Source organism: Nerophis ophidion, linkage group LG05 (assembly GCF_033978795.1).
Source record: "Nerophis ophidion isolate RoL-2023_Sa linkage group LG05, RoL_Noph_v1.0, whole genome shotgun sequence".
NCBI classification, from domain to species: domain Eukaryota; kingdom Metazoa; phylum Chordata; class Actinopteri; order Syngnathiformes; family Syngnathidae; genus Nerophis; species Nerophis ophidion.
In genome coordinates, this window is record NC_084615.1 from 76,900,909 (window position 1) to 76,925,812 (window position 24,904).

At 40.6% G+C, this 24,904-nt stretch overlaps 1 protein-coding gene across 3 annotated transcripts in view; it reads left to right on the forward strand.

Moving 5' to 3' along the window:
* The window catches only part of nlgn3a (neuroligin 3a), a 743,972-nt gene that overhangs the window by 639,299 nt on the left and 79,769 nt on the right, over positions 1-24,904 (forward strand). For all 3 annotated transcript variants that reach the window (XM_061901991.1, XM_061901993.1, XM_061901994.1), the window contains one exon: positions 15,003-15,792. In XM_061901991.1, coding sequence (XP_061757975.1) covers positions 15,003-15,792 — 790 coding nt within the window. The remainder of the gene's footprint in view (positions 1-15,002; positions 15,793-24,904) is intronic.

The following is a 24,904-nucleotide window of genomic DNA, read 5'->3' on the forward strand; positions in this document are numbered from 1 at the left end:
GGGGGTTAAATCGCCATGAACGATTCCCGGGCGCAGCCACTGGTGCTGCTCACTGCTCCCCTCACCTCCCAGGGGGTGATCGAGGGTAATGGGTCAATTGCAGAGAATAATATTGCCACACCTAGTGTGTGCGTGTGTGTGTGTGTGTGTGTGTGTGTGTGTGTGTGTGTGTGTGTGTGTGTGTGTGTGTGTGTGTGTGTGTGTGTGTGTGTGTGTGTGTGACAATCATTGCTACTTTTTTTTTTTTAACATTAAATTAACTGGCGGACCTGATTTGGCCCCCGGGCTTCGAGGTTGACTTCAGTGGTTTCAGGTATGACTTTGTTTGCACTTTTTGAAACATGAAGAGCAGCAAGTCTACAATGTAGGGGTGGGCAATATCGCAAATTTGGGTATCGATCCGATCCGATACCGATGCCGGAAGTGTCGTCATCTGATGGGGGGGCGGGGCTTCGGGGTATCGATACTTTTGAAACCAAATTTGTACTTTTGCCTTTATTAATCGATTATGATAATAATACAACACAGGACAACGATTTAAGTCAAAAAATAAAATATTTATTATAAAAGTAATATCAATAGCAATAAAGTAATGCAAATAAGGTGCAAACAACTACTGAACCTGGCTTGTGGCCTCAAAACACACAAACACTTACGGTAAATAACAAAACTCTAGTTATTGAACAAAGTTGTAAACATGAACACAAAACAAAAGAACTGAGAAATTCAAATAAAAAAGTAATAATATTAATTACAATAAAGTAGTGCAAATAAGGTGAAAACAAATACTGAACTTGGCTAGTCGCCTCACAACACACAAGAACTTAAGTAAAAAAGAAAACACTAGCTATTAAACAGTTGTAAAAATGAACACAAAACAAAAGAACTGAGAAATTCTTATCGTTATTCTTATCGAACATTAATTACCATATAGTTTGGAGTATAAATCGCTCCGGAGTATAAGTCGCACCTGCCGAAAGTGCATAATAAAGAAGGAAAAAAAACATATATAAATCGCACTGGAGTATAAGTCGCATTTTTAGGGGGAATTTATTTGATAAAACCCAACACAAAGAATAGACATTTGAAAGGTCATTTAAAATAAATAAAGAATAGTGAACAACAGGCTGAATAAGTGTACGTTATATAAGGCATAAATAGCCAACTGAGAAGGTGCCTGGTATTATGGTAAGAGTCATTCAAATAACTATAACATATAGAATCTTACGACTGTGTGGCATATTGTTGCCGGATTTGTTCCTCCGAGGGTGCGTCGACATGAACACAGCAAAGGTAAGATATAATGAATTTATTTAAGTAACAAAAACAGGCTAAGAACAAAAATACTGGAGCTAAGCAGAAAAGGCAAACAAAGGGAGCTAGCGTGGGAGCTAAGAAAACAAACAGAAATACTAACAACTTGTCACGAAGGCACACAACAGGGAAAACAAATCATTAGCGTGAGAGCTAGAATAAAAACAAAGTAGTGCAAATAAGGTGAAAACAAATACTGAACTTGGCTAGTCGCCTCACAACACACAAGAACTTAACCCTTGTATTATGTTGGAAAAAATGACATTGTTTATGTTGCGGGTCGTTTTGACCCATACGGTGTAAATGCACTCAAAACAGTCAAGAAAACAGGTTAAACCAATAACAATTTTATTTTAGGTTGTATAAACATTTAGAAAAGTGACATACAATACATTTTTTATTCCAATTGTATTATGTTAAGGGTCAATTTGACCCATTTCAGTTTTTGTGTTGATCAAAGTACTGGTTATCCTTTTTCTTGCTGAAATTTGGTTACTTTTCCTCATCTAGGGTCATGAACTGGTGTGTAAAATCTGGACACTTTGTTGAGTAGAGGAATGTCTTGCAGAGTTTGTATACAAAGATGATGTTGCGGGTCATTTTGACCCAGATGTTTTAATGTGGGTAAATAGCCAAAATAAACAAGTCTCTTTGATGTACTTTTTACTTTGATGTACAATTGTTGGTATTTTGATTGCCTCGGAGACCCAGAGCCAGGTGTGTGAAGAGAGGGAACTTTCTCAAACTTGTCCTTGTCACTGTTCTCTTGTCATCTCTTTGACAAACTCACCAAAAATGAGCTCCAGAAGGATGACATCTGAGGAGACAAGGACAAGTGTGAAAAAGTTCCCTCTCTTCACACCCCTGGCACTGGGTCTCAGAGACAAACAAAATACAAACAATTGTACATCAAAGTAAAAAGTACATCAAGGAGACATGTTTATTTTTGGATCTGAACAGCTATTTACCCACATTAAAGCGCCTGGGTCAAAATGACTCGCAGCATCATCTTTTTTATACAAACTCTGCACAAACATTCCACTACACAACAAAGTGTCCAGATTTACACACCAGTTCATGACCATAGATGAAGAAAAGTCACCAGATTTCAGCAAGAAAAAGAAAGGATAACCAGTACTTTGATCAACACAAAAACTGAAATGGGTCAAATTGGCCCATAACATAATACAATTGGAATAAAAAATGTATTGTATGTCACTTTTCTAAATGTTTATATAACCTAAAATAAAATTGTTATTGGTTTAACCAGTTTTCTTGACTGTTCTGAGTGCATTAACACAGTACGGGTCAAAACGACCCGCAACATAATCAATGTGATTTTTCCCCAACATAATCGGAGTGATTCGCTTAATTTGGTGAAGTATCGATACCATCACGCAAGTATCGATACGATACCGATACTCACCAAGTATCGATACTATCCATACTTGGTATCGACACGCCCAGCCCTACTAAAATGGCACTAAGGGAGGGGAAGCAAGGCGAGGGGAGGAAAATAGAAGGACTGGCCGGACATGCCCTCATGTCCCTCCATCCACCCCTGGGCCCCCACCAGCCGGCAAAGCAGCAAATTGCATCTTACGGCTGTCACTCTTAATTCTTCCAAGTGGTTGAAATCCTGAACATCTGCTTCCGCTCGCTGAGACGCGGTGCAGGCCGTCACCCCCGCGGAGATGCACGGCCTGTAGGACGATTTGAAGGGCAGTGACGGCGCGGCGCTGATGGTGGCCTTCGTGCCACAGCGTGATGCATGGTGCAGGGACAGAAACAACAAATAGAAAATTCCAAAGAAATTGGAAGATGGAAGATGTACTCGCTATCATTCGTGACGCAATCGCCCACAGCAGGGGTCCTCGGTTGCATTTGTTCTGGGGGACAGATTTTTTTCAAAGCATCAGTGACGTTAAGAGAGAATGCAAAGAGAAAAGTATATTACATACATAAATACATATAATCACCCTATAGCACTGTTTGGGTACACCTACATTATATCAGGGGTGTTCAAAGAGCTCATTCATCCATTTTCTACCGCTTATTCCCCTCCGGGGTTGCGGGGAGAGCTGGAGCCTATCTCAGCTGCATTCGGGCGGAAGGCGGTGTACACCCTGGACAAGTCGCCACCTAATCACAGGGCCAACACAGACAGACAACATTCACACTCACATTCACACTCTAGGGCCGCAGAATTTTTTTTTAAATTCATTTTTATTTAAAAAAAAACAACAATTTTTTAACTGTCAAACCTGTTTGCACTTGGCTTAATCTTTGAGACATTTTATTTTTATTTTTTATTAAATCAACATAAAAAACACAATATACACTTACAATTAGTGCACCAACCACAAAAACCTAAATTTTTCATTAAAAAACGTCCCTTTTTCATGACAAAGAAAAAAAAAAAAAAGGATCCCCAACTCACCCCCCGAACCGGGCCGCGGGACAAATTCTCAAGCGGATCCAAAAAGGTTGGGGACCACTGCTCTAGGGCCAATTTAGTGTTGCCAATCAACCTATCCCCAGGTGCATGTCTTTGGAAGTGGGAGGAAGCCGGAGTACCCGGAGGGAACCACGCATTCACGGGGAGAACATGCAAACTCCACACAGAAAGATCCCGAGCCTGGATTTGAACCCAGGACTACTCATGACCTTCGTATTGTGAGGCAGACGCACTAACCCCTCTGCCACGGCCTCTTCACGACTCATTATTTAATGGCCCTTGAGATAGTGTAAAAATTAGAGCTGTCTGATAATCCATCCATCCATCCATCCATTTCCTACCGCTTATTCCCTTTTTAGGGGGGCGCTGGCGCCTATCTCAGCTACAATCGGGCGGAAGGCAGGGTACACCCTGGACAAGTCGCTACCTCATCGCAGGGCCAACACAGATAGACAGACAACATTCACACATTCACATTCACATTCACACTCTAGGGCAGTGGTCCCCAACCACCGGGCCGTGGCCCGATTGGTACCGGGCCGCAGAAATTTTTTTTAGTAATTTTTATTAAAAAAAAATTGTTTTATTTTTTTTATTTTTATTAAATCAACATAAAAAACACAATATACACTTACAATTAGTGCACCAACCACAAACACCTAAATTTTTCATTAAAAAACGTCCCTTTTTCATGACAAAGAAAAAAAAAAAAAAAAAGGATTTTTATTTAAAAAAAATATATATTTATATATATATATTTTTTAAATTAAATCAACTTAAAAAACACAATATACACTTACAATTAGTGCACCAACCACAAAAAAAACTCAATTTTTCATGACAAAGAAAAAATAAATAAATAAATAAATAAAAGGATACCCAACCCACTTCCCCCCCCCACCCGGGCCGCGGGACAAATTATTAAGCGTTGACCGGTCCGCGGATCCAAAATGGTTGGGGACCACTGATCTAGGGCCAATTTAGTGTTGCCAATCAACCTATCCCCAGGTGCATGTCTTTGGAGGTGGGAGGGGCCTATCCCCAGGTGCATGTCTTTGGAAGTGGGAGGGGCCTATCCCCAGGTGCATGTCTTTGGAAGTGGGAGGAAGCCGGAGTACCCGGAGGGAACCCACGCAGTCACGGGGAGAACATGCAAACTCCACACAGAAAGATCCCGAGCCCGGGATTGAACCCAGGACTGCAGGACCTTCGTGAGGCAGACGCACTAACCCCTCTGCCACGGCCTCTTCACGACTCATTATTTAATGGCCCTTGAGATAGTGTAAAAATTAGAGCTGTCTGATAATCCATCCATCCATCCATTTCCTACCGCTTATTCCCTTTTTAGGGGGGCGCTGGCGCCTATCTCAGCTACAATCGGGCGGAAGGCAGGGTACACCCTGGACAAGTCGCTACCTCATCGCAGGGCCAACACAGATAGACAGACAACATTCACATTCACACTCTAGGGCAGTGGTCCCCAACCACCGGGCCGTGGCCCAATTGGTACCGGGCCGCAGAATTTTTTTTAAATTAATTTTTATTCAAAAAAACATTTTTTATTTTATTTTATTTTTTTTATTAAATCAACAGAAAAAACACAATATACACTTACAATTAGTGCACCAACCACAAAAACCTCAATTTTTCATTAAAAAACGTCCCTTTTTCATGACAAAGAAAAAAAAAAAAAAAGGAGGTTGAATCACCATAAATGATTCCCGGGCACGGCACCGCTGCTGCTCACTGCTCCCCTCACCTCCCAGGGGGTGATCAAGGGTGATGGGTCAAATGCAGAGAATAATTTCACCACATCTAGTATGTGTGTGACAATCATTGGTAATTTAACTTTACTTTTTAATATACGCCCTTTCACAAACACTAGTGAATGCAAGGCATACTTGCTCAAAAGCCATACAGGTCACACTGAGGGTGGCCGTATAAACAACTTTAACACTGTTAAAAAAATATGCGCCACACTGTGAACCAAACAAGAATGACAAACCCATGGAAAGTGTAGCTGCCATAATGATGTTTTGTAATGACCGGAAGTCTTCAGCTATACTAAGTCTGATTGGAATCTGCATGACATACTAGTTACTATGGTCATGTAATTAGTTACTATGGTCATCTAATTAGTCACTATGGTCATGTAATTAGTTACTATGGTCATCTAATTAGTCACTATGGCCATCTAATTAGTTACTATGGCCATCTAATTAGTTACTATGGTCATCTAATTGTCTGGGTTTTAGTTTTTTCCTCTGCATTTGTCTGTTTCCTCTGTATTGATTGATTGATTGATATTTGTTGTCTCCTGTCTTTAGTTCCTGTCTAGTGCTCTTATTTTGTCAGCTTCCTGTCTTGTTCCCTGAGTGCTGTGTTCCTCCTCAGCTGTGGCTGATTGGCACCTGGCCACACCTGTTGCCAATCAGCCTGCTCCTATTTGTACCTGCTTTGTCTTGTGTCAGTTGCTGGATCATTGTATTGTCGTTGCCACATATCACTCTTGTTGTGCTACCTGTCGTGTCGTTTTGTTACAGCTACTACCTGTCATGCTATATTTTGTCCTGGTCGCCGTAGCGGTAAGCTGTTTCTATTAGCATTAGTTATTTCCATTTTTTTTGTTTGCTATCCATTAGCTTCCATGCTGAAGTTCCTTTTTGTTTTCTAGCTTCCAGTGCTAGCTCCCTTAGTTTGTTATTCCACCCAAGTGCGTGCTTTTTGTTTGTTCTTGTTTAGTTTTAATTAAATCATATTTTCATATTCTATGCCTGCCTCCGTCTCTGCATCTTGGAGTTCGACAACAAATACCCCTGACACCAATTAGTTAATGAGTTATTATGGTCATCTAATTAGTTACTATGGTAATCTAATTAGTTACTTTAGTCATCTAATTAGTTACTATGGTCATTTAATTAGATACTTTGGTCACTTTGAGATATCTCAGATTGCAGGTGGGTTTTTTGTTTGTTGCATTTTGGTTGTGTTTCGGTTAATTGTAAAATATGTTGTCAATATTCAGTTTTTTATCCTTCTTTGTTAACATTGTAAATCTCACAATCTTTATTTTCATGTACATTCTGGGTGTCTCATTCAGTAAAAAAAAAAATCAAATTCCGTTCCGTTTTTTTATGGCGCTTTGTCATGACGTTCTTAGCTTTCAATCATTATTGTGAGGTTTTTGTCAGAGTTGGTTGGTGACGAACCCCAAGATGCAGAGATGTAGTGAGAAAACATGATTTAATAAAGATACTTAGACAAAACCAAACAAAAGGTGTACAACAAAAAGCCTGCACCAGGCGGATAACAAACAAAAAGGCCTTAGCATGGAAGCTAGCAAAATCAAAAGGAGCTTAGCATGGAAACTAGCAAAAACAAAAGGCTTAGCATGGAGGCTAGCATAAACAGAACCGATAACAGCAGTCGTTACGTGTTGTACAAAGACAAATAGGAGGCACGGAACAAAAAACAGAAAACTACAAACATCTAACAAATTATAGCTTACCGCTACGCTGCAAAGACACGACACGACAGGAGCGACAATCCAAGACAGAAGCGACATGCAATACGTGACAATAATCCGGCACTGACTGGAGGAACAGAGCAGGTACAAATAGGAGTGGGCTGATTGACACCAGGTGTGGCTTGGTGCCAATCAGCCGCAGCTGAGGGGAAAACAGCGCACAGGGAGAAACACAGGAAACAGACCAAATAAAAGCACTGACCGGAAATATTACACACAAAACAAAGACAAATGCAGAGGAAAAAACTAAAAAACAGACAAACTGTCAGGGGCAGTTTTGTATTTTTGTTCCCTAAAAATAGATATATTAGCCCCCCCAGATACAGTTTTTTTTTTTTATCTAAATCTGGCCCCCAAGTAAAATAATTGCTAAGGCCTGTTCAAGACTGTCAAATTAAAAATTGAAATTGAAAATAAATAACACACTTTTCATCCTGTTCCAGAAAAATGTTGGCACCAATTTGTGTTGAGGCTTCATAAAGAATTTTTCCCAACAATTTACAAATCTTTTATTCAGTTTGGAATATGAGTAATTTCTGTTGCTGGAAAGCATGTAAAATATGAAGAATATCAACTCGATGAATAATCCGTAGTTATCACTGTTAGAACTCAGAAAAAAAAAAAGTGTAGTTTGGAGTGTGTCTGCGAAACACACTTTCAATAAAAAACACTTAGCAGTTCACCCATGCAGGCAAAGTAATTCTACTCACTACTTGGAAACAAATAAGTGTAAATAAGCATGTAAATAAACACTTCATCTTTTCCAGCAAGAAATAAGCCCCCCGCCGCCACTGATTAAGGCGACCGACGTGATATATCTGGCACTTAGGTCTTCTGTTTACCTCATAAACACACAGAGTTGTGCAGCCACCCACACTGATGCTGAAATATTACACTTAAAGGCTCCATTCCAGCATGTCTCCACACCAAGTTGGGGGGGAAAACGTCTACTGACGTTTTGTAGCAATTACACGTCGCCGCTTCGGTGAAACTCCATCACTGTCTCAGTAACGACGGCATGAAAAAAAAACACAGCGGCGTGGTCAAGTGGTCGGGATTCTGGCCTCCGACCCCGAGAGACCGGTGAAGCAGCGCTGGTGATGAAGCGAGGAAAGCCTACCGTAAACTGCGGGGACGTCCTGTCACCTTTAATCTGCTCCGTGTAATGGGAACATTTTTTTTTTTTTTTCCAAGGGATGCAATTCAATTATTTTTGAGGAAATTATGTTTTCCGTTTGGGTTGTGTATGCCTTGTGGTGGAAAGTCATCTCAGATTTCCTTCATACTGAAATGTAATTTCATTTGAGAGCAACCCCATGAGACTGTAGATCGGTTTGAGTGGGTCTCCACAACACAACACCCACACACGCACACACACACACAAAACACTCCTATATACAGTTTCGCAAAAAAGTATTTAGTCCGCCACCGATTGTGCAAGTTTTCCCACTTAAAATGATGACAGAGGTCTGTAATTTTCATCATAGGTACACTTCAACTGTGAGAGACAGAATGTGAAAAAATAAATCCAGGAATTCACATTGTAGGAATTTTTAAGAATTTATTTGTAAATTATGGTGGAAAATAAGTATTTGGTCAGCCATTGAAAGCTCTCACTGATGGAAGGAGGTTTTGGCTGAAAATCTCACGATACATGGCCCCATTCATTCTTTCCTTAACACGGATCAATCGTCCTGTCCCCTTAGCAGAAAAACAGCCCCAAAGCATGATGTTTCCACCCCCATGGTTCACAGTAGGTGTGGTGTTCTTGGGATGCAACTCAGTATTCTTCTTCCTACAAACACGACGAGTTGAGTTTATACCAAAATGGATACATGGATGATACAGCAGAGGATTGGGAGAATGTCATGTGGTCAGATGAAACTAAAATATACATTTTTGGTATAAACTCAACCTGTCGTGTTTGGAGGAAAAAGAATACTGAGTTGCATCCCAAGAACACCATACCTACTGTGAAGCATGGGGGTGGAAACATCATGCTTTGGGGCTGTTTTTGATCCGTGTTAAGGAAAGAATGAATGGGGCCATGTATCGTGAGATTTTGAGCCAAAACCTCCTTCCATCAGTGAGAGCTTTGAATGGTTGACCAAATACTAATTTTCTACCATAATTTACAAATAAATTCTTAAAAATTCCTAAAATATGGATTTTTTTTTCACATCTGTCTCTCACAGTTGAAGTGAACCTATGATGAAAATTACAGACCTCTGTCATCATTTTAAGTGGGAGAATTTGCACAATCGGTGGCTGACTAAATACTTTTTTGCCCCGCTGTATGTGTTTGTGCTGTGCAATGTTTGATGTTTTGCATCAAAATTAAAATAGAACTGAATGCATGTTGGAGCCACAGATCCATAGTTGCAGATGAACACACAACTAAAGCTTGTGTACCTTATCTCCCACAAGACAGAACTCTTATGAAAAGACACGTGTGTTGCAGCTGCCTGGGATCAACCACTATAAATACTGAGTTGCACCCCATGAACACCACACCTACTGTGAAGCATGGGGGTGGAAACATCATGCTTTGTGGCTGTTTTTCTGCTAAGGGGACAGGACGATTGATCCGTGTTAAGGAAAGAATGAATGGGGCCATGTATCGTGAGATTTTGAGCCAAAACCTCCTTCCATCAGTGAGAGCTTTGAATGGTTGACCAAATACTAATTTTCTACCATAATTTACAAATAAATTCTTAAAAATTCCTAAAATATGGATTTTTTTTTCACATTCTGTCTCTCACAGTTGAAGTGTACCTATGATGAAAATTACAGACCCCTGTCATCATTTTAAGTGGGAGAACTTGCACAATCGGTGGCTGACTAAATACTTTTTTGCCCCACTGTATGTGTTTGTGCTGTGCAATGTTTGATGTTTTGCATCAAAATTAAAATAGAACTGAATGCATGTTGGAGCCACAGATCCATAGTTGCAGATGAACACACAACTAAAGCTTGTGTACCTTATCTCCCACAAGACAGATCTCTTATGAAAAGACACGTGTGTTGCAGCTGCCTGGGATCAACCACTATAAATACTGAGTTGCATCCCATGAACACCACACCTACTGTGAAGCATGGGGGTGGAAACATCATGCTTTGTGGCTGTTTTTCTGCTAAGGGGACAGGATGATTGATCCGTGTTAAGGAAAGAATGAATGGGGCCATGTATCGTGAGATTTTGAGCCAAAACCTCCTTCCATCAGTGAGAACTTTGAATCGTTGACCAAATACTAATTTTCTACCATAATTTACAAATAAATTCTTAAAACTTCCTAAAATATGGATTTTTTTTTCACATTCTGTCTCTCACAGTTGAAGTGTACCTATGATGAAAATTACAGACCTCTGTCATCATTTTAATTGGGAGAACTTGCACAATCGGTGGTTGACTAAATACTGTATAGAAAGTCTGTAACAAAGGTGTTTATGACAGCATATCACAAACACTTTTCTTTCCATGATTGCCAATAAGTTGTATTTCTTGGCAATTAAATGTGCATGTCCATTGTCTCTGCACAAAAGGAGTAGAAGTTTGGTTTTATTTATAGCGGTCCACCCACATACTCCTTTAGAAGCCAAATAATCTTGCGGGGAAAAGGTGCACAAGCTCGGGCCGGGGTTAAACGAAACAGATGCATAAGTAGTTCTACAAAAGGTAAATGTCAGGAGCAGGAATAGAACGACTTTCCGCAAACCGAGCAGCTTGAATGTCATTCTGTGTCAACTCTGTGTCTGTCACCAAAAAAACAAACAAAAAAAGTGTCCAACAATATTATGAAGTATCAAAAAGATCAACTGTGAAGGGGGTCGCCTGAGTGGTCTTTGCAAGTATTCATCAACTAGTGGTGGAAAATGTAACCGTACGGCGCAGTGGGAGAGTGGCCGTGCGCAACCCGAGGGTCCCTGGTTCAATCCCTACCTAGTACCAACCTCGTCACGTCCGTTGTGTCCTGAGCAAGACACTTCACCCTTGCTCCTGATGGGTGCTGGTTAGCGCCTTGCATGGCGGTATAGCTCGGTTGGTAGAGTGGCCGTGCCAGCAACTTGAGGGTTGCAGGTTCGATTCCCGCTTCAGCCATCCTAGTCACTGCCGTTGTGTCCTTGGGCAAGACACTTTGCCCACCTGCTCCCAGTGCCACCCACACTGGTTTAAATGTAACTTAAATATTGGGTTTTACTATGTAAAGTGCTTTGAGTCACTTGAGAAAAGCGCTATATAAATATAATTCACTTTCACTTCACTTCACTCCATCAGTGTGTGAATGGGTGAATGTGGAAGTAGTGTCCAAGCGCTTTGAGGACCTTGACGGTAGAAAAGTGCTATACAAGTACAACCCATTTACCATGATGATCAGCTCAGTGGCCTTGTGGTTGTTTTTTAACCTTTTACATTTTTTTGCATTGAAAAAATCCGGAAGTGCGCGGATAGGCAATTATATCATCCGCAACCGCATCACCAAAGTCGTCATCCACCCGCCGTCCACCCGAACCAACAGTTTATCAGAACCGCAACCGCCCGCCACCCGCCCGCCACCCGCCCGCTGAAGTACATCAGAGGTCGGCCACCTTTACCACTCACAGAGCTATTTAAACTCGTTTCACAGAGTAATGTAGACAATGGGAGCCGCTAACGTTCTCGCGAATATCCAATGGCGTTCATCCTGATGACAAGAATATGGACGTGCTGTGAAGCCATTGCCTTAGACACCTTCAACAACATGTACAAACCGATTGTTAGTCCGGCAACATGTTATGTGCAGCTTCCGCAATCACACGTACAAGATTGAAAGGCATACTGGGTGACACGGAGTACACTGATGGTTGTGATATAAAAAACTTTAACACTTACTAATATGCGCCACGCTGTGAAGCCACACCAAAAAAGATTGACAAACACATTTCGGGGGAACATCTTCACAGTAACACAACATAAACGCAACACGACAAATACCCAGAATCCTTGGTATCCGTGAAAATTCTGAATATATTTTACATCCCGGCGCCCCCAACCCTGCCCACCTTACCAACACACGGAGGGTTTGCTCCTAGAGGGGTGTATAAAATAGTCAGGAATTATCATGGATACAAAGGATTCTGGGTATTTGTTGTGTTGCGTTTGTGTTGTGTTACTGGGAAGATGTTCTCCTGAAATGTGTTTGTCAATCTTGTTTGGTGTGGCTTCATAGCGTGGCGCATATTACTAAGAGTGATAAAATTGTTTATATCACAAGCATTAGTGTACTCTGTGTCACCCAGTATGCCTTGCAGTCGTTGTGTGTGTTGCTGTGGAAGCCACACACAACATGATGCTGGACTGACAAGCAGATCGTACATGTTGTAGAGGGTGACAAAGCCAATAGCTTCATAGCACGCCCGAATACATATCAACTGGGTCACTGCCGGCAGTCATTCTAGAGAATAAAAGCGTCTCCTTTTGTCTTCTGCGCTTTGTGACACGGGTCTTAAATGGCTCTCTGAATGGTAAAGGATACCAATCCCAGAACCAAGTATATCAAATATTTCCGGATGGTTTAACCGCCACCCGCCCGAATCTAATTAAAATCTATTTACTCGTCATGTCAACCGCCCGACCCGCAGTTTATCCGCGGACTCCGCGGATGAGACCGCAAACCGCGCATCTCTACCGGCGGCACACCACCAGCAGAAAACATTAAGAAATGAAACTCAACAGTAAAAAGTCGTCGTCGCAAATTGTTGGGTATGTATGACCTTAAACCACAACCAAGCATGCATCACTATAGCTCTTGTCTCAAAGTAGGTGTACTGTCACCACCTGTCACGACGCACTTTTGAGTTTTTTTGCTGTTTTCCTGTGTAGTGGTTAATTTCTTGTCTTGCGCTCCTATTTTGGTGGCTTTTCCTGTTTTGTTGGTGTTTTCCTGTAGAAGTTTTATGATTTCCTTAAACGATATTGCCTGCATCTGCTTTGTTTTAGCAATCAAGACTATTTAAGTTGTTGCTATCCTTCTTTGTGGGGACATTGTTGATTGTCATGTGTATATATATATATATATATATATATATATATACATATATATATATATATATATATATATATATATATATATATATATATATATATATATATATATATATATACATTATATATATATATATATGTTTATATATATATATATATGTATATATACATATATATATATATATATATATACATTATATATATATATATATGTATATATATATATATATATATATATATATGTATATATACATAAATATATATATATATATATATATACATTATATATATATATGTATATATATATATATATGTATATATATATATATGTATATATATATATATATATATATATATATATATATATATGTATATATATATATATATATATATATATATATATATATATGTCTTAATTGGATTATACAGAGAATAGTGCTCGATACCGTGGTATAGCGCAATATGTATGTGTGGGAAAAATCACAAGACTACTTCATCTCTACAGAACTGTTTCATGAGGGGTTCCCTCAATCGTCAGGAGAAAAAAAAAAAATCTCCTGACGATTGAGGGAACCCCTCATGAAACAGTTCTGTAGAGATGAAGTAGTCTTGTGATTTTTCCCACACGTGTGTGTATAAATATATATATATATATATATATATTTTTTTTTTTATATATATATATTTATTTATATATATACACATTTGCAAACGCACCAAATCGTTGAATTTCAATAATTATAATTTAATAAATAAAAGGATTGTATGTTCTCTATATCCAACATTATGTATTATTCTAATTGATCTTTTTCGTTACAGTTAGTGAATGAAGCTCACATTTTGTTTCCCCATATTTCTGCACAATACTTCAGATAAGGTAACACTAGCGAGCAGTAAAGAATATGAAGGGATTTTTTGGTGTAGAACATGTTTTGCTTTATTCATTATTGACGTGTTTGTTGCTACTTTATGTTGTATATTTTTTTTACATGAGAGTTCCTGTTAATTCTATCATCTATTATTACACCCAAAAATGTGTTTTCTTTTACCCTTTCAATATCTTCTCCGTCTATCTGTATAAGTCAGTTATTATTTTCCTAACCAAACATTTCTTTAAAACTGTGAGGTACCATTTGGGAAAACCCAATGAATGTTCAACATCAGTCCAATCAAACCAATAAAAGTCCAGTTCTTGGACAAGCAGTTGGGAACACATGCATGGTTTATACGTTCAACTGTAGTTGAAGAGTATTCATGTCTGCAGATTCAGCTCGGAATCCATGAATTTTTTTGTTCTTTCCTTCCGCATTGTTTCTGTGTACCCTCTCATCCTAAGAAAAACCTGCACAGCCATATTTGTGGCATCTGCTTCTGACAAGCATACAGATTATTACTGTGGAAGTCGCAGGGACGGGAAGGGAAATGACAGCGTGCTTATTCTCTGCCCTGTCTGCAAGCAGTCTGTAAGACCAGGCCATCTGCGCATTCATTTCCACGGACATGATTCTATTGTTGTAGGCATCTATTATTGTCCTATGTGGGAGCAAGAACTTATTGCCAGTCTGGGCTTTGTTGTTCTTATCAGCCAGGTCTTAAACATGGCAGCAACTAAATGAACAGCCGTCGTGTTGTGTAGCCCATAACTGAATTAACCATGATCTTTTCCCTCTGCTCTCGTACAGGTCTGTTCCATCGAGCCATCATTCAGAGCGGATCGGCGCTCTCCAGCTGGGCGGTGAATTACCAACCGGTCAAGTATACGCGTCTCCTGGCGGAGAAAGTGGGCTGTAATGTCCTGGACACGTTAGACATGGTGGACTGTCTGAGGAAGAAGAGCTCCAGGGAGCTGGTGGAGCAGGACATCCAGCCCGCCAGGTACCACGTGGCTTTTGGACCTGTAATCGACGGCGATGTAATTCCAGATGACCCTGAGATCCTCATGGAGCAGGGTGAGTTCCTCAATTATGATATCATGCTGGGGGTCAATCAGGGCGAGGGCCTGCGCTTTGTGGAGAACGTGGTGGATTCTGAGGACGGCGTCTCTGGGAATGACTTTGACTTCTCCGTGTCAGACTTTGTGGACAGCCTGTACGGATACCCGGAGGGCAAGGACACTCTGAGGGAGACTATTAAGTTCATGTACACAGACTGGGCCGACAAAGAGAATCCGGAAACCAGGCGCAAGACGCTGGTGGCCCTTTTCACCGATCATCAGTGGGTGGAGCCCTCCGTGGTGACTGCGGATCTTCACGCTCGCTATGGCTCACCCACCTACTTTTATGCCTTCTACCACCACTGCCAGAGTCTCATGAAGCCCCCCTGGTCGGACGCCGCTCACGGCGACGAGGTGCCCTATGTTTTTGGAATTCCAATGATTGGTCCGACTGACCTTTTCCCCTGCAACTTCTCGAAGAATGACGTGATGCTCAGTGCTGTGGTGATGACCTACTGGACCAACTTTGCCAAGACTGGGTGAGTCCTACAGAAAAGGTCCCTTATTTCGATTTTTAGGCCAGTTCATAGTATTTGTAAACAGTCATTAATGTAAACTTGTTTTTTAATATACATTTTACTGTTTTTTTTTCCCTTGAAACTATCAGTAACACATCAATTAAGGCTTGTGTTAAGGGAATCCTGAGTCCGATCATTGCCATGGGGATACCAGACAGAGTACTTAATGGTGTAAGATATTGATTACCCGCTCAGGCACTTATCAAACCTTGTTATGCTAGCCTCGGTGCTAAAATACTATTCAGAGTGCTTACATAAAAAATAAAAAAACCTCACTTCACACATTTGATGAGACAGTCCGGTACTATTTTAAGAGGTCAATATAGAGCAGTCCTTTTCCATTAGTGATGTGGGCCCCTGGGAGCATGATTTATCAGTGCCATACTTCACTGCACTGCAAAACGTGCTCATTGTAGACGATAATCCTGACTTCCTTGTTTTTGTCCTTAACCCTTGTGTAATGTACATATTGTTGTTACTCAGCCAGCGTTTGTGGGTATGATGGACCCGTTGCATTTTGTGGCTTTTAAATGTCTAAACACATTTATGTTAAAATACTGAACAGAGGTTTACCTTATCCCAATAAACATGTGTTCAGTATTTTAACATAAAAGTGTTTGATTGTGAGGAGTTAAAAGCCACAAAAATCATTAGTGCAGAATTATTTTAACCCTTTTGTGTTGTTCGGGTCTGTGAGACCTGTTTTCATTTTGTTATTCGAAGAAAAATTATACAATTAAATAATTTTTCCAACTGATGTAAAGTATATCAGAATACATATTTAATGACCACACACCATACACCCCTCCTACACCTTTCTATTACAAATAATAATAATAATAGATTTTATTTGTAAAAAAAAGCCCTTTACGTTGAGCAAACAACCTCAAAGTGCCATCCATCCATCCATCCATTTTCTACCGCTTATTCCCTTTTGGGGTCGCGGGGGGCGCTGGCGCCTATCTCAGCTACAATCGGGCGGAAGGCAGGGTACACCCTGGACAAGTCGCCACCTCATCGCAGCCTCAAAGTGCCACAGTGTAAAAAAAATAGTAATAATAATAATAAAAAGATAATAAAACTAAATAAAATATACAACTAGAAACAGCCCAGTAGCTAGAACCAGCATGCATATCTATAAAACGGCTTTTTTTTAAAAAGATGGGTTTTTAAGCCTTTTTTAAAAGCATCCACAGTCTGAGGTGCCCTTAGGTGGTCAGGGAGAGCGTTCCACAGACTGGGAGCGGCGGAAAACCCGGCCTCTCATAGTTCGTAGCTTTGTCCGTGGAGTTTGGAGGAGGTTAGCCTGTTTGGAGCGGAGGTGTCGTGTGAAGGATTTGGGGGTGAGCAGTTCTTTGAGGTAGAGGGGGGCATTTCCATGGAGGCACTGGTGAGTTAGTAGGGAGATTTTTAATTCAATTCTGAGTGGAACAGGACATATAATATGTCCGGGTCTACTGGACCCAGGGCTAATAGAAGTGTGGAAATTGATATTATGTGTACCACACACACACACACAAACACACACACACACACAGCAGGCCTAGAACAGACTATAGGTACACAAAACATCAAAGGGTCAAATGTGCGAGAAAATGAGAGCAGACAGTGTTGACAAAAAATATTGCAACCTTGTGTGGGAACCGCAGGTTGCAGAAACACAAAAGAAGAATCCCTGTGGGTTGCAAACACTGGCAGAGAAATTATCCATGCAACGTTCATATTGTTGTTACTCAGCCGGCGTTTGTGGGTCTGATGGACCCGTTGCATTTTGTGGCTTTTAAAGCCTCACAATCAAACATTTTTATGTTAAAATACTGAACAGATGTTGACTTTATCCCAATAAACACGTGTTCAGTATTTCAAGCACACCTGTAAAGTGAAAACCATTGCAGGTGACTACCTCTCGAAGCTCATAGAGAGAATGCAAAGAAAGTAATCAAAGCAAAAGGTGGCTATTTTGAAGAAACTAGAAGATAAAACATGTTTTCAGTTATTTCACCTTTTTTTTTTTTGTTGAGTACATAACTCCACGTGTTCATTTATAGTTTTTATGTCTTTAGTGACTTTAAGGTTTTACTACTTACGTATAAAATACTACACGGTCTAGCTCCATCCTATCTTGCCGATTGTATTGTACCATATGTCCCGGCAAGAAATCTGCGTTCAAAGGACTCCGGCTTATTAGTGATCCCCAAAGCCCAAAAAAAGTCTGCGGGCTGTAGAGCTTTTTCATTTCGGGCTCCAGTACTCTGGAATGCCCTCCCGGTAACAGTTCGAGATGCCACCTCAGTAGAAGCATTTAAGTCTCACCTTAAAACTCTTTTGTATACTCTAGCCTTTAAATAGACTCCCTTTTTAGACCAGTTGATCTGCCGTTTCTCTTCTTTTTCTTCTATGTCCCACTCTCCTTTGTGGAGGGAGTCCGGTCCGATCCGGTGGCCATGTACTGCTCGCCTGTGTATCGGCTGGGGACATCTCTGCGCTGCTGATCAGCCTCCGCTTAGGATGGTTTCCTACTGGCTCCGCTGTGAACGGGACTCTCGCTGCTGTGTTGGATCCGCTTTGGACTGGACTCTCGCGACTGTGTTGGATCCATTATGGATTGAACTTTCACAGTATCATGTTCTCATATGTTCTCATAGTCATCAGTATCATCAGTATCACAGTATCATGTTCTCATAGTCATCATTGTCACCGATGTCCCACTGGGTGTGAGTTTTCCTTGCCCTTATGTGGGCCTACCGAGGATGTCGTAGTGGTTTGTGCAGCCCTTTGAGACACTAGTGATTTAGGGCCATATAAGTAAACATTGATTGATTGATTGATAGTGAAAACACATTGAATGAGGAGAAGGTGTGTCCATACTTTTGTTTGTACTGTGTATATATATATATATATATATATATATATATATATATATGTATATATATATATATATATATATATATATATATATATACATATATATATATATATATATATATATATATATATATATATATATATATACCTGCCCATCTTATACAGTACATACCGAGGACACATTTTTCTAAGAGTCAACGCAATAATGACTGAATTCCAAACTTGCTGCAGTATTATCAGTCAAAAGTAGCAGTGAGAAATCCAATCTGAGTCCTATTAAAAAGACGTGTGTGCCACATAAAATAGGATGCTGCAGAGAGAGGAAGCGCCACAAAGGATAAGTGTGGGACAAGAAAAAAAAAAAAAAAAGCACTTTTCAACAGACATATTTTTTTATATTTTTCCAAACCCGGAGTCATACTGAATGTGAAGAAGATTAAATGTTCCTCTTGAGTGTGTCGTTCAGTTTGTTCCCGTCTCACTGTTTGCTTTGAGTGAGAGGCTGCCTGACTTTATGTACGTGTCTGCACCTCAGGGCTTATATTTTGGGGATGGGGGGGACTGGAAATGCTATCGGTGCTCCATTGCAGCCAGACCCTGAAACACACCATGACTTATCTGGGAGGAAACGGTTGCCCTCTCTGGTATTGATTTCTTTAGCTTGGACTCAGACGCTCCCTTTTGCCCTAGGTGACCCCCACACCCCGGCCAACACTCAATTTCACCTCTGCCCATCACAATGTACATTGTACAAGGCCATTTTTGCACCAAGAGTCATCCTTCAAACAACTGAAAATGTTTGGAATTGATCTCATCTTGAGTGGGACGCAGTATGGAAGAAAAAAATAATTGTCTTTGGTTACCATCTGCTGCTCAGTCAGGTAGACCACGGCATCCCAGCTCCTTGCTCATACTCCAGAGTCTCAGTTCAAGGCATGAGCTGCTAATGAAAGACAAGTGCAGATGGACTAAAGTCGGCTGTTTCTGTCCCTGAGCGAAGCGCCGAGGTCGGACTAAACAGCTGTCTCCTCTGCCTGGCGGACATTTTGTTTCTGCATTTACAAAAACATCACTTTGTAGACACACAGAAAGTAAATTACATGGCTTACGTGCCCTACGAGAATGATATGTTTTTCTTTTTTCAATCCATGGTTCAATCACCCACAACTCTTAAAGGGGAACATTATCACCAGACCTATGTAAGCGTCAATATATACCTTGATGTTGCAGAAAAAAGACCATGTATTTTTTTAACCGATTCCCGAACTCTAAATGGGTGAATTTTGGCAAATTAAACACCTTTGTGTTTATCGGTCTTTTAGCGATGACGTCAGACCGTGACGTCACCGAGGTAACACACCCGCCATTTTCATTTTCACATTACAAACACCTGGTCTCAGCTGTGTTATTTACCATTTTTCGACTATTTTTTGGTACCTTGGAGACATCATGTAACAATACTAACAGGGAGGGATTCAAGTTGATTCAAGTTCTATGTTGCTGCTCCTCGATCTTAGCGCTGCTTTCGATACTGTCGATCATAATATTTTATTAGAACGTATCAAAACACGAATTGGTATGTCAGACTTAGCCCTGTCTTGGTTTAACTCTTATCTTACTGATAGGATGCAGTGTGTCTCCCATAACAATGTGACCTCGGACTATGTTAAGGTAACGTGTGGAGTTCCCCAGGGTTCGGTCCTTGGCCCTGCACTCTTCAGCATCTACATGATGCCGCTAGGTGACATCATACGCAAATACGGTGTTAGCTTTCACTGTTATGCTGATGACACCCAACTCTACATGCCCCTAAAGCTGACCAACATGCTGGATTGTAGTCAGCTGGAGGCCTGTCTTAATGAAATTAAACAATGGATGTCCGCTAACTTTTTGCAACTCAACGCCAAAAAAACGGAAATGCTGATTATCGGTCCTGCTAGACACCGAACTCTATTTAATAATACAACTCTAACATTTGACAACCAAACAATTAAACAAGGCGACACGGTAAAGAATCTGGGTATTATCTTCGACCCAACTCTCTCCTTTGAGGCACACATTAAAAGCGTGCTGGCTCCGCTGTGAACAGGACTCTCGCTGCTGTGTTGGATCCGCTTTGGACTGGACTCTCGCGACTGTGTTGGATCCATTATGGATTGATCTTTCACAGTATCATGTTCTCATAGTCATCATTGTCACCGACGTCCCACTGGGTCATTATTGTCACCGACGTCCCACTGGGTGTGAGTTTTCCTTGCCCTTATGTGGGCCTACCGAGGATGTCGTAGTGGTTTGTGCAGCCCTTTGAGACACTAGTGATTTAGGGCTATATAAGTAAACATTGATTGATTGATTGATTGATTGAAGTTGCACCACTGGCAAGAAATCTGCCGCCAGACCCCCATTGAATGTACCAGAGTGTCTTCACATTTGACCGGCGATGCTAAGACAGACATGGCACAGAGATGTATGGATAACCTGCAGATGCATTTGCAACCATTAAGTCAACGAAATCACAAAGGTGAGTTTTGTTTATGTTGTTGACTTATGTACTAATCAGACATATTTGGTCGCGGCATGACTGCCAGCTAATCGATGCTAACATGCTACGCTACTCGATGCTAACATGCTATTTACGCTAGCTGTATGTACATTTGAAACCAGATACCCACATTTAATGCGAAACAAACACTTACCAATCGACGGATTTAAGTTGCTCCAGTGTCACAAGAAAGTCCTGATCGTTTGGTGCGCACATTTTACCGGCGATGCTAATAAGGAAGCCATGCTATGGACCACTTCATTAGGTACACCCACGCTATGGCCGAATAGCGTCAATAGCTATTCGCTCAATAGCTTCAATTTCTTCTTCAATTTCGTTTTCGCTATGTGCCTCCATACTCCGACCATCTGTTTCAATACATGCGTAATCTGTTGAATCGCTTAAGCCGCTGAAATCCGAGTCTGAATCCGAGCCAATGTCGCTATATCTTGCTGTGGTAACCGCCATGTTGTTTGTATTGGCAGCACTGTGTGACGTCACAGGGAAATGGATAGTGGTTTCGAAGATAGCAAAAATAAGGCACTTTAAAGCTTTATTTAGGGATATTTCGGGACCGGTAAAATTTTGAAAAAAACTTCAGAAAATACAACAAGCCACTGGGAACTGATTTTTATTGTTTTTAACCCTTTTGAAATTGTGATAATGTTCCCCTTTAATAGTCACATCTACCACAGGCACTTAAAATCCTTTTTTCCCCCTCAAAACTCGACAGTGTGCCTTATGACCTGGTGCGCATACTGTAAGGCAGTGGTCTCAAACATGCGGCCCGCGGGCCAATTGCGGCTCGCGAGACGTTGTTTTGCGGCCCGCACCTTAATAAGAAATTTTAATGTTGGTACAGCCTGCGAGTTTGATATGAATGGCGCTTTACAGCGTCATACTTGAATAACCTCGATTTTTCCAGGAGACTACACATTTTCAATGACCCCCCCCCCAGGTATGATCATTCTCCGGAATTTCACCCAAAGAACAAAATCAAGGGGACACCTTGGAGGCATTGTCTTTAATGTCTTGTACAACCTGTACAAAGAGTGTACGAGCACAGCCACATGATGTATTTGACTTCTGTAGACACAATAAGCGACTTCCAAGACATAGTTGATCCACAGCCATACAGGTCACACTGAGGGTGGCCGTATAAACAACTCTAACACTGTTACAAATATGTGCCACACTGTGAACCCACACCAAATACAGTAAGAATGACAGACACATTTTTGGAGAACATCCTCACCGTAACACAACATAAACACAACAGAACAAATACCCAGAATCCAATTTTGCCCTAACTCTTCCGGGCTACAATATACAATATAGGGTCTAGCCCTATGGTTAGGAAAGACTGGTTTGCACTTTAGTGAATATTAGTACCAAATCAGTACTTTTAAAACAGTGTCAGTGCTTAAATGATGCCTGAACAGTTACTTGAAAAATGGAAAACAGGAAAAAAAAAAAAGAAAAACAAATCCCTTTTGATGATTGTAAAATGAGGAGAAGTTCAAGTTTAACAGACTAATGATTGAAGTATTTAAATATTTTATTACTTAACTACTATTAGGTATTTCTGCAATTGTAACACGTAATATTACTGACGTTCTAGAAATGGTATACATTACTTTATATATGCGATGCTTTTGAAATGTAACACAAAAGTTATGACCTCAAAAAACTTCAAGACTAATTAAAAAAAGTTACATTATGGTGTGTTACATATTTAGATGATATTGTACTGCTATTGTTGCAGTTTGTGGTTTTGTGGAATGGACCGCATGTTTCTAGTAATACTCTGCTCCTCTAATGTGTAACTATGAATACAAATGGTAAATTAAAAATTAATACTTTGCTGACTGCCAGCAAATTTTAAACTGAGCATTAATTTTACAAAGATTCATGTTTTTGATACCGCTCTTGTATTATAAATATTTCAAGAGTAAACTGTTAAATGAAGTACTAAATGAAGTCCTTGTGTTAATGTAGAGTTTTAAAGCCCTTGTCCCTTCCTAGAGCTGATCTGTTCTGAGTTGCCTCTTTCAAACCTTGGACAGAATTGACAATATTCCAGTCTAATAACTCAGACCTGACTGGACAGTTCCAAAGCCTACATTGATCGGAGGTCCCCCTGCCAGGTATCTTTCACGGCCCCAAAGGTGCTGTACAGTCTTTTTTTATTTGGATACATTTATTTTGCCAAAGCGAAATGTCTTAGGAATCAATTCAGGTTGAACTTAGCTCTTTGTGATGCCTTGTAAATGAATTCTGATGGATGATGACAGCTCTTAACATACAACTACAAGTACAGTATATTCACCATGGTGCTGTGGATCGTTATCTTGAAAGGGGAACATTATCACAATTTCAAAAGGGTTAAAAACAATAAAAATCAGTTCCCAGTAGCTTGTTGTATTTTTTGAAGTTTTTTTCAAAATTTTAACGGTCCCGGAATATCCCTAAATAAAGCTTTGAAGTGCCTTATTTTCGCTATCTTCGAAACCACTATCCATTTCCCTGTGACGTCATACAGGGCTGCCAATACAAACAACATGGCGGTTAGCACAGCAAGATATAGCGACATTAGCTCGGATTCAGACTCGGATTTCAGCGGTTTAAGCAATTCAACAGATTACGCATGTATTGAAACAGATGGTCGGATAGCGAAAACGAAATTGAAGCTATTGAGCGAATAGCTATTGACGCTATTCGGCCATAGCGTGGGTGTACCTAATGAAGTGGCCCATAGCATGGCTGCCTTATTAGCATCGCCGGTAAAATGTGCGGACCAAACGATCAGGACTTTCGCATCTTGTGACACTGGAGCAACTTAAATCCGTCGATTGGTAAGTGTTTGTTTCACATTAAATGTGGGTATCTAGTTTCAAATGTACATACAGCTAGCGTAAATAGCATGTTAGCATCGATTAGCATAGCATGTTAGCATCGATGAGCTGGCAGTCATGCTGCGACCAAATATTTCTGATTAACACATAAGTCAACAACATCAACAAAAATCACCTTTGTGATTTTGTTGACTTAATGGTTGCAAATGCATCTGCAGGTTATCCATACATCTCTGTGCCATGTCTGTCTTAGCATCGCTGGTAAAATGTGCAAACACTCTGGCACATTCAATGGGGGTCTGGCGGCAGATTTCTTGCCAGTGGTGCAACTTGAATCCTTCCCTGTTAGTGTTGTTCCACCCTCCGACAACACACCGACGAGGCATGATGTCTCCAAGGTTCCAAAAAATAGTCGAAAAAACGGAAAATAACAGAGCTGAGACCCGGTGTTTGTAATGTGAAAATGAAAATGGCGGGTGTGTTACCTCGGCGACGTCACATTCTGACGTCATCCCCTCCAGAGCGATAAACAGAAAGGCGTTTAATTTGCCAAAATTCACCCATTTAGAGTTCGGAAATCGGTTAAAAAAATACATGGTCTTTTTTCTGCAACATCAAGGTATATATTGACGCTTGCATAGGTTTGGTGATAATGTTCCCCTTGAAGTATTCTGGCCTCCACTTGGAGGTCACGGCAAGAAATAGCTCTTTAGTGTTGACTATTGGCTCTGTAGATTCCTTTACAGGAATTGTATGCACTGCTTTCCTTTTACTGAATATACTGCAGGCTGAGTAGGAGTGGGCGAGTGAA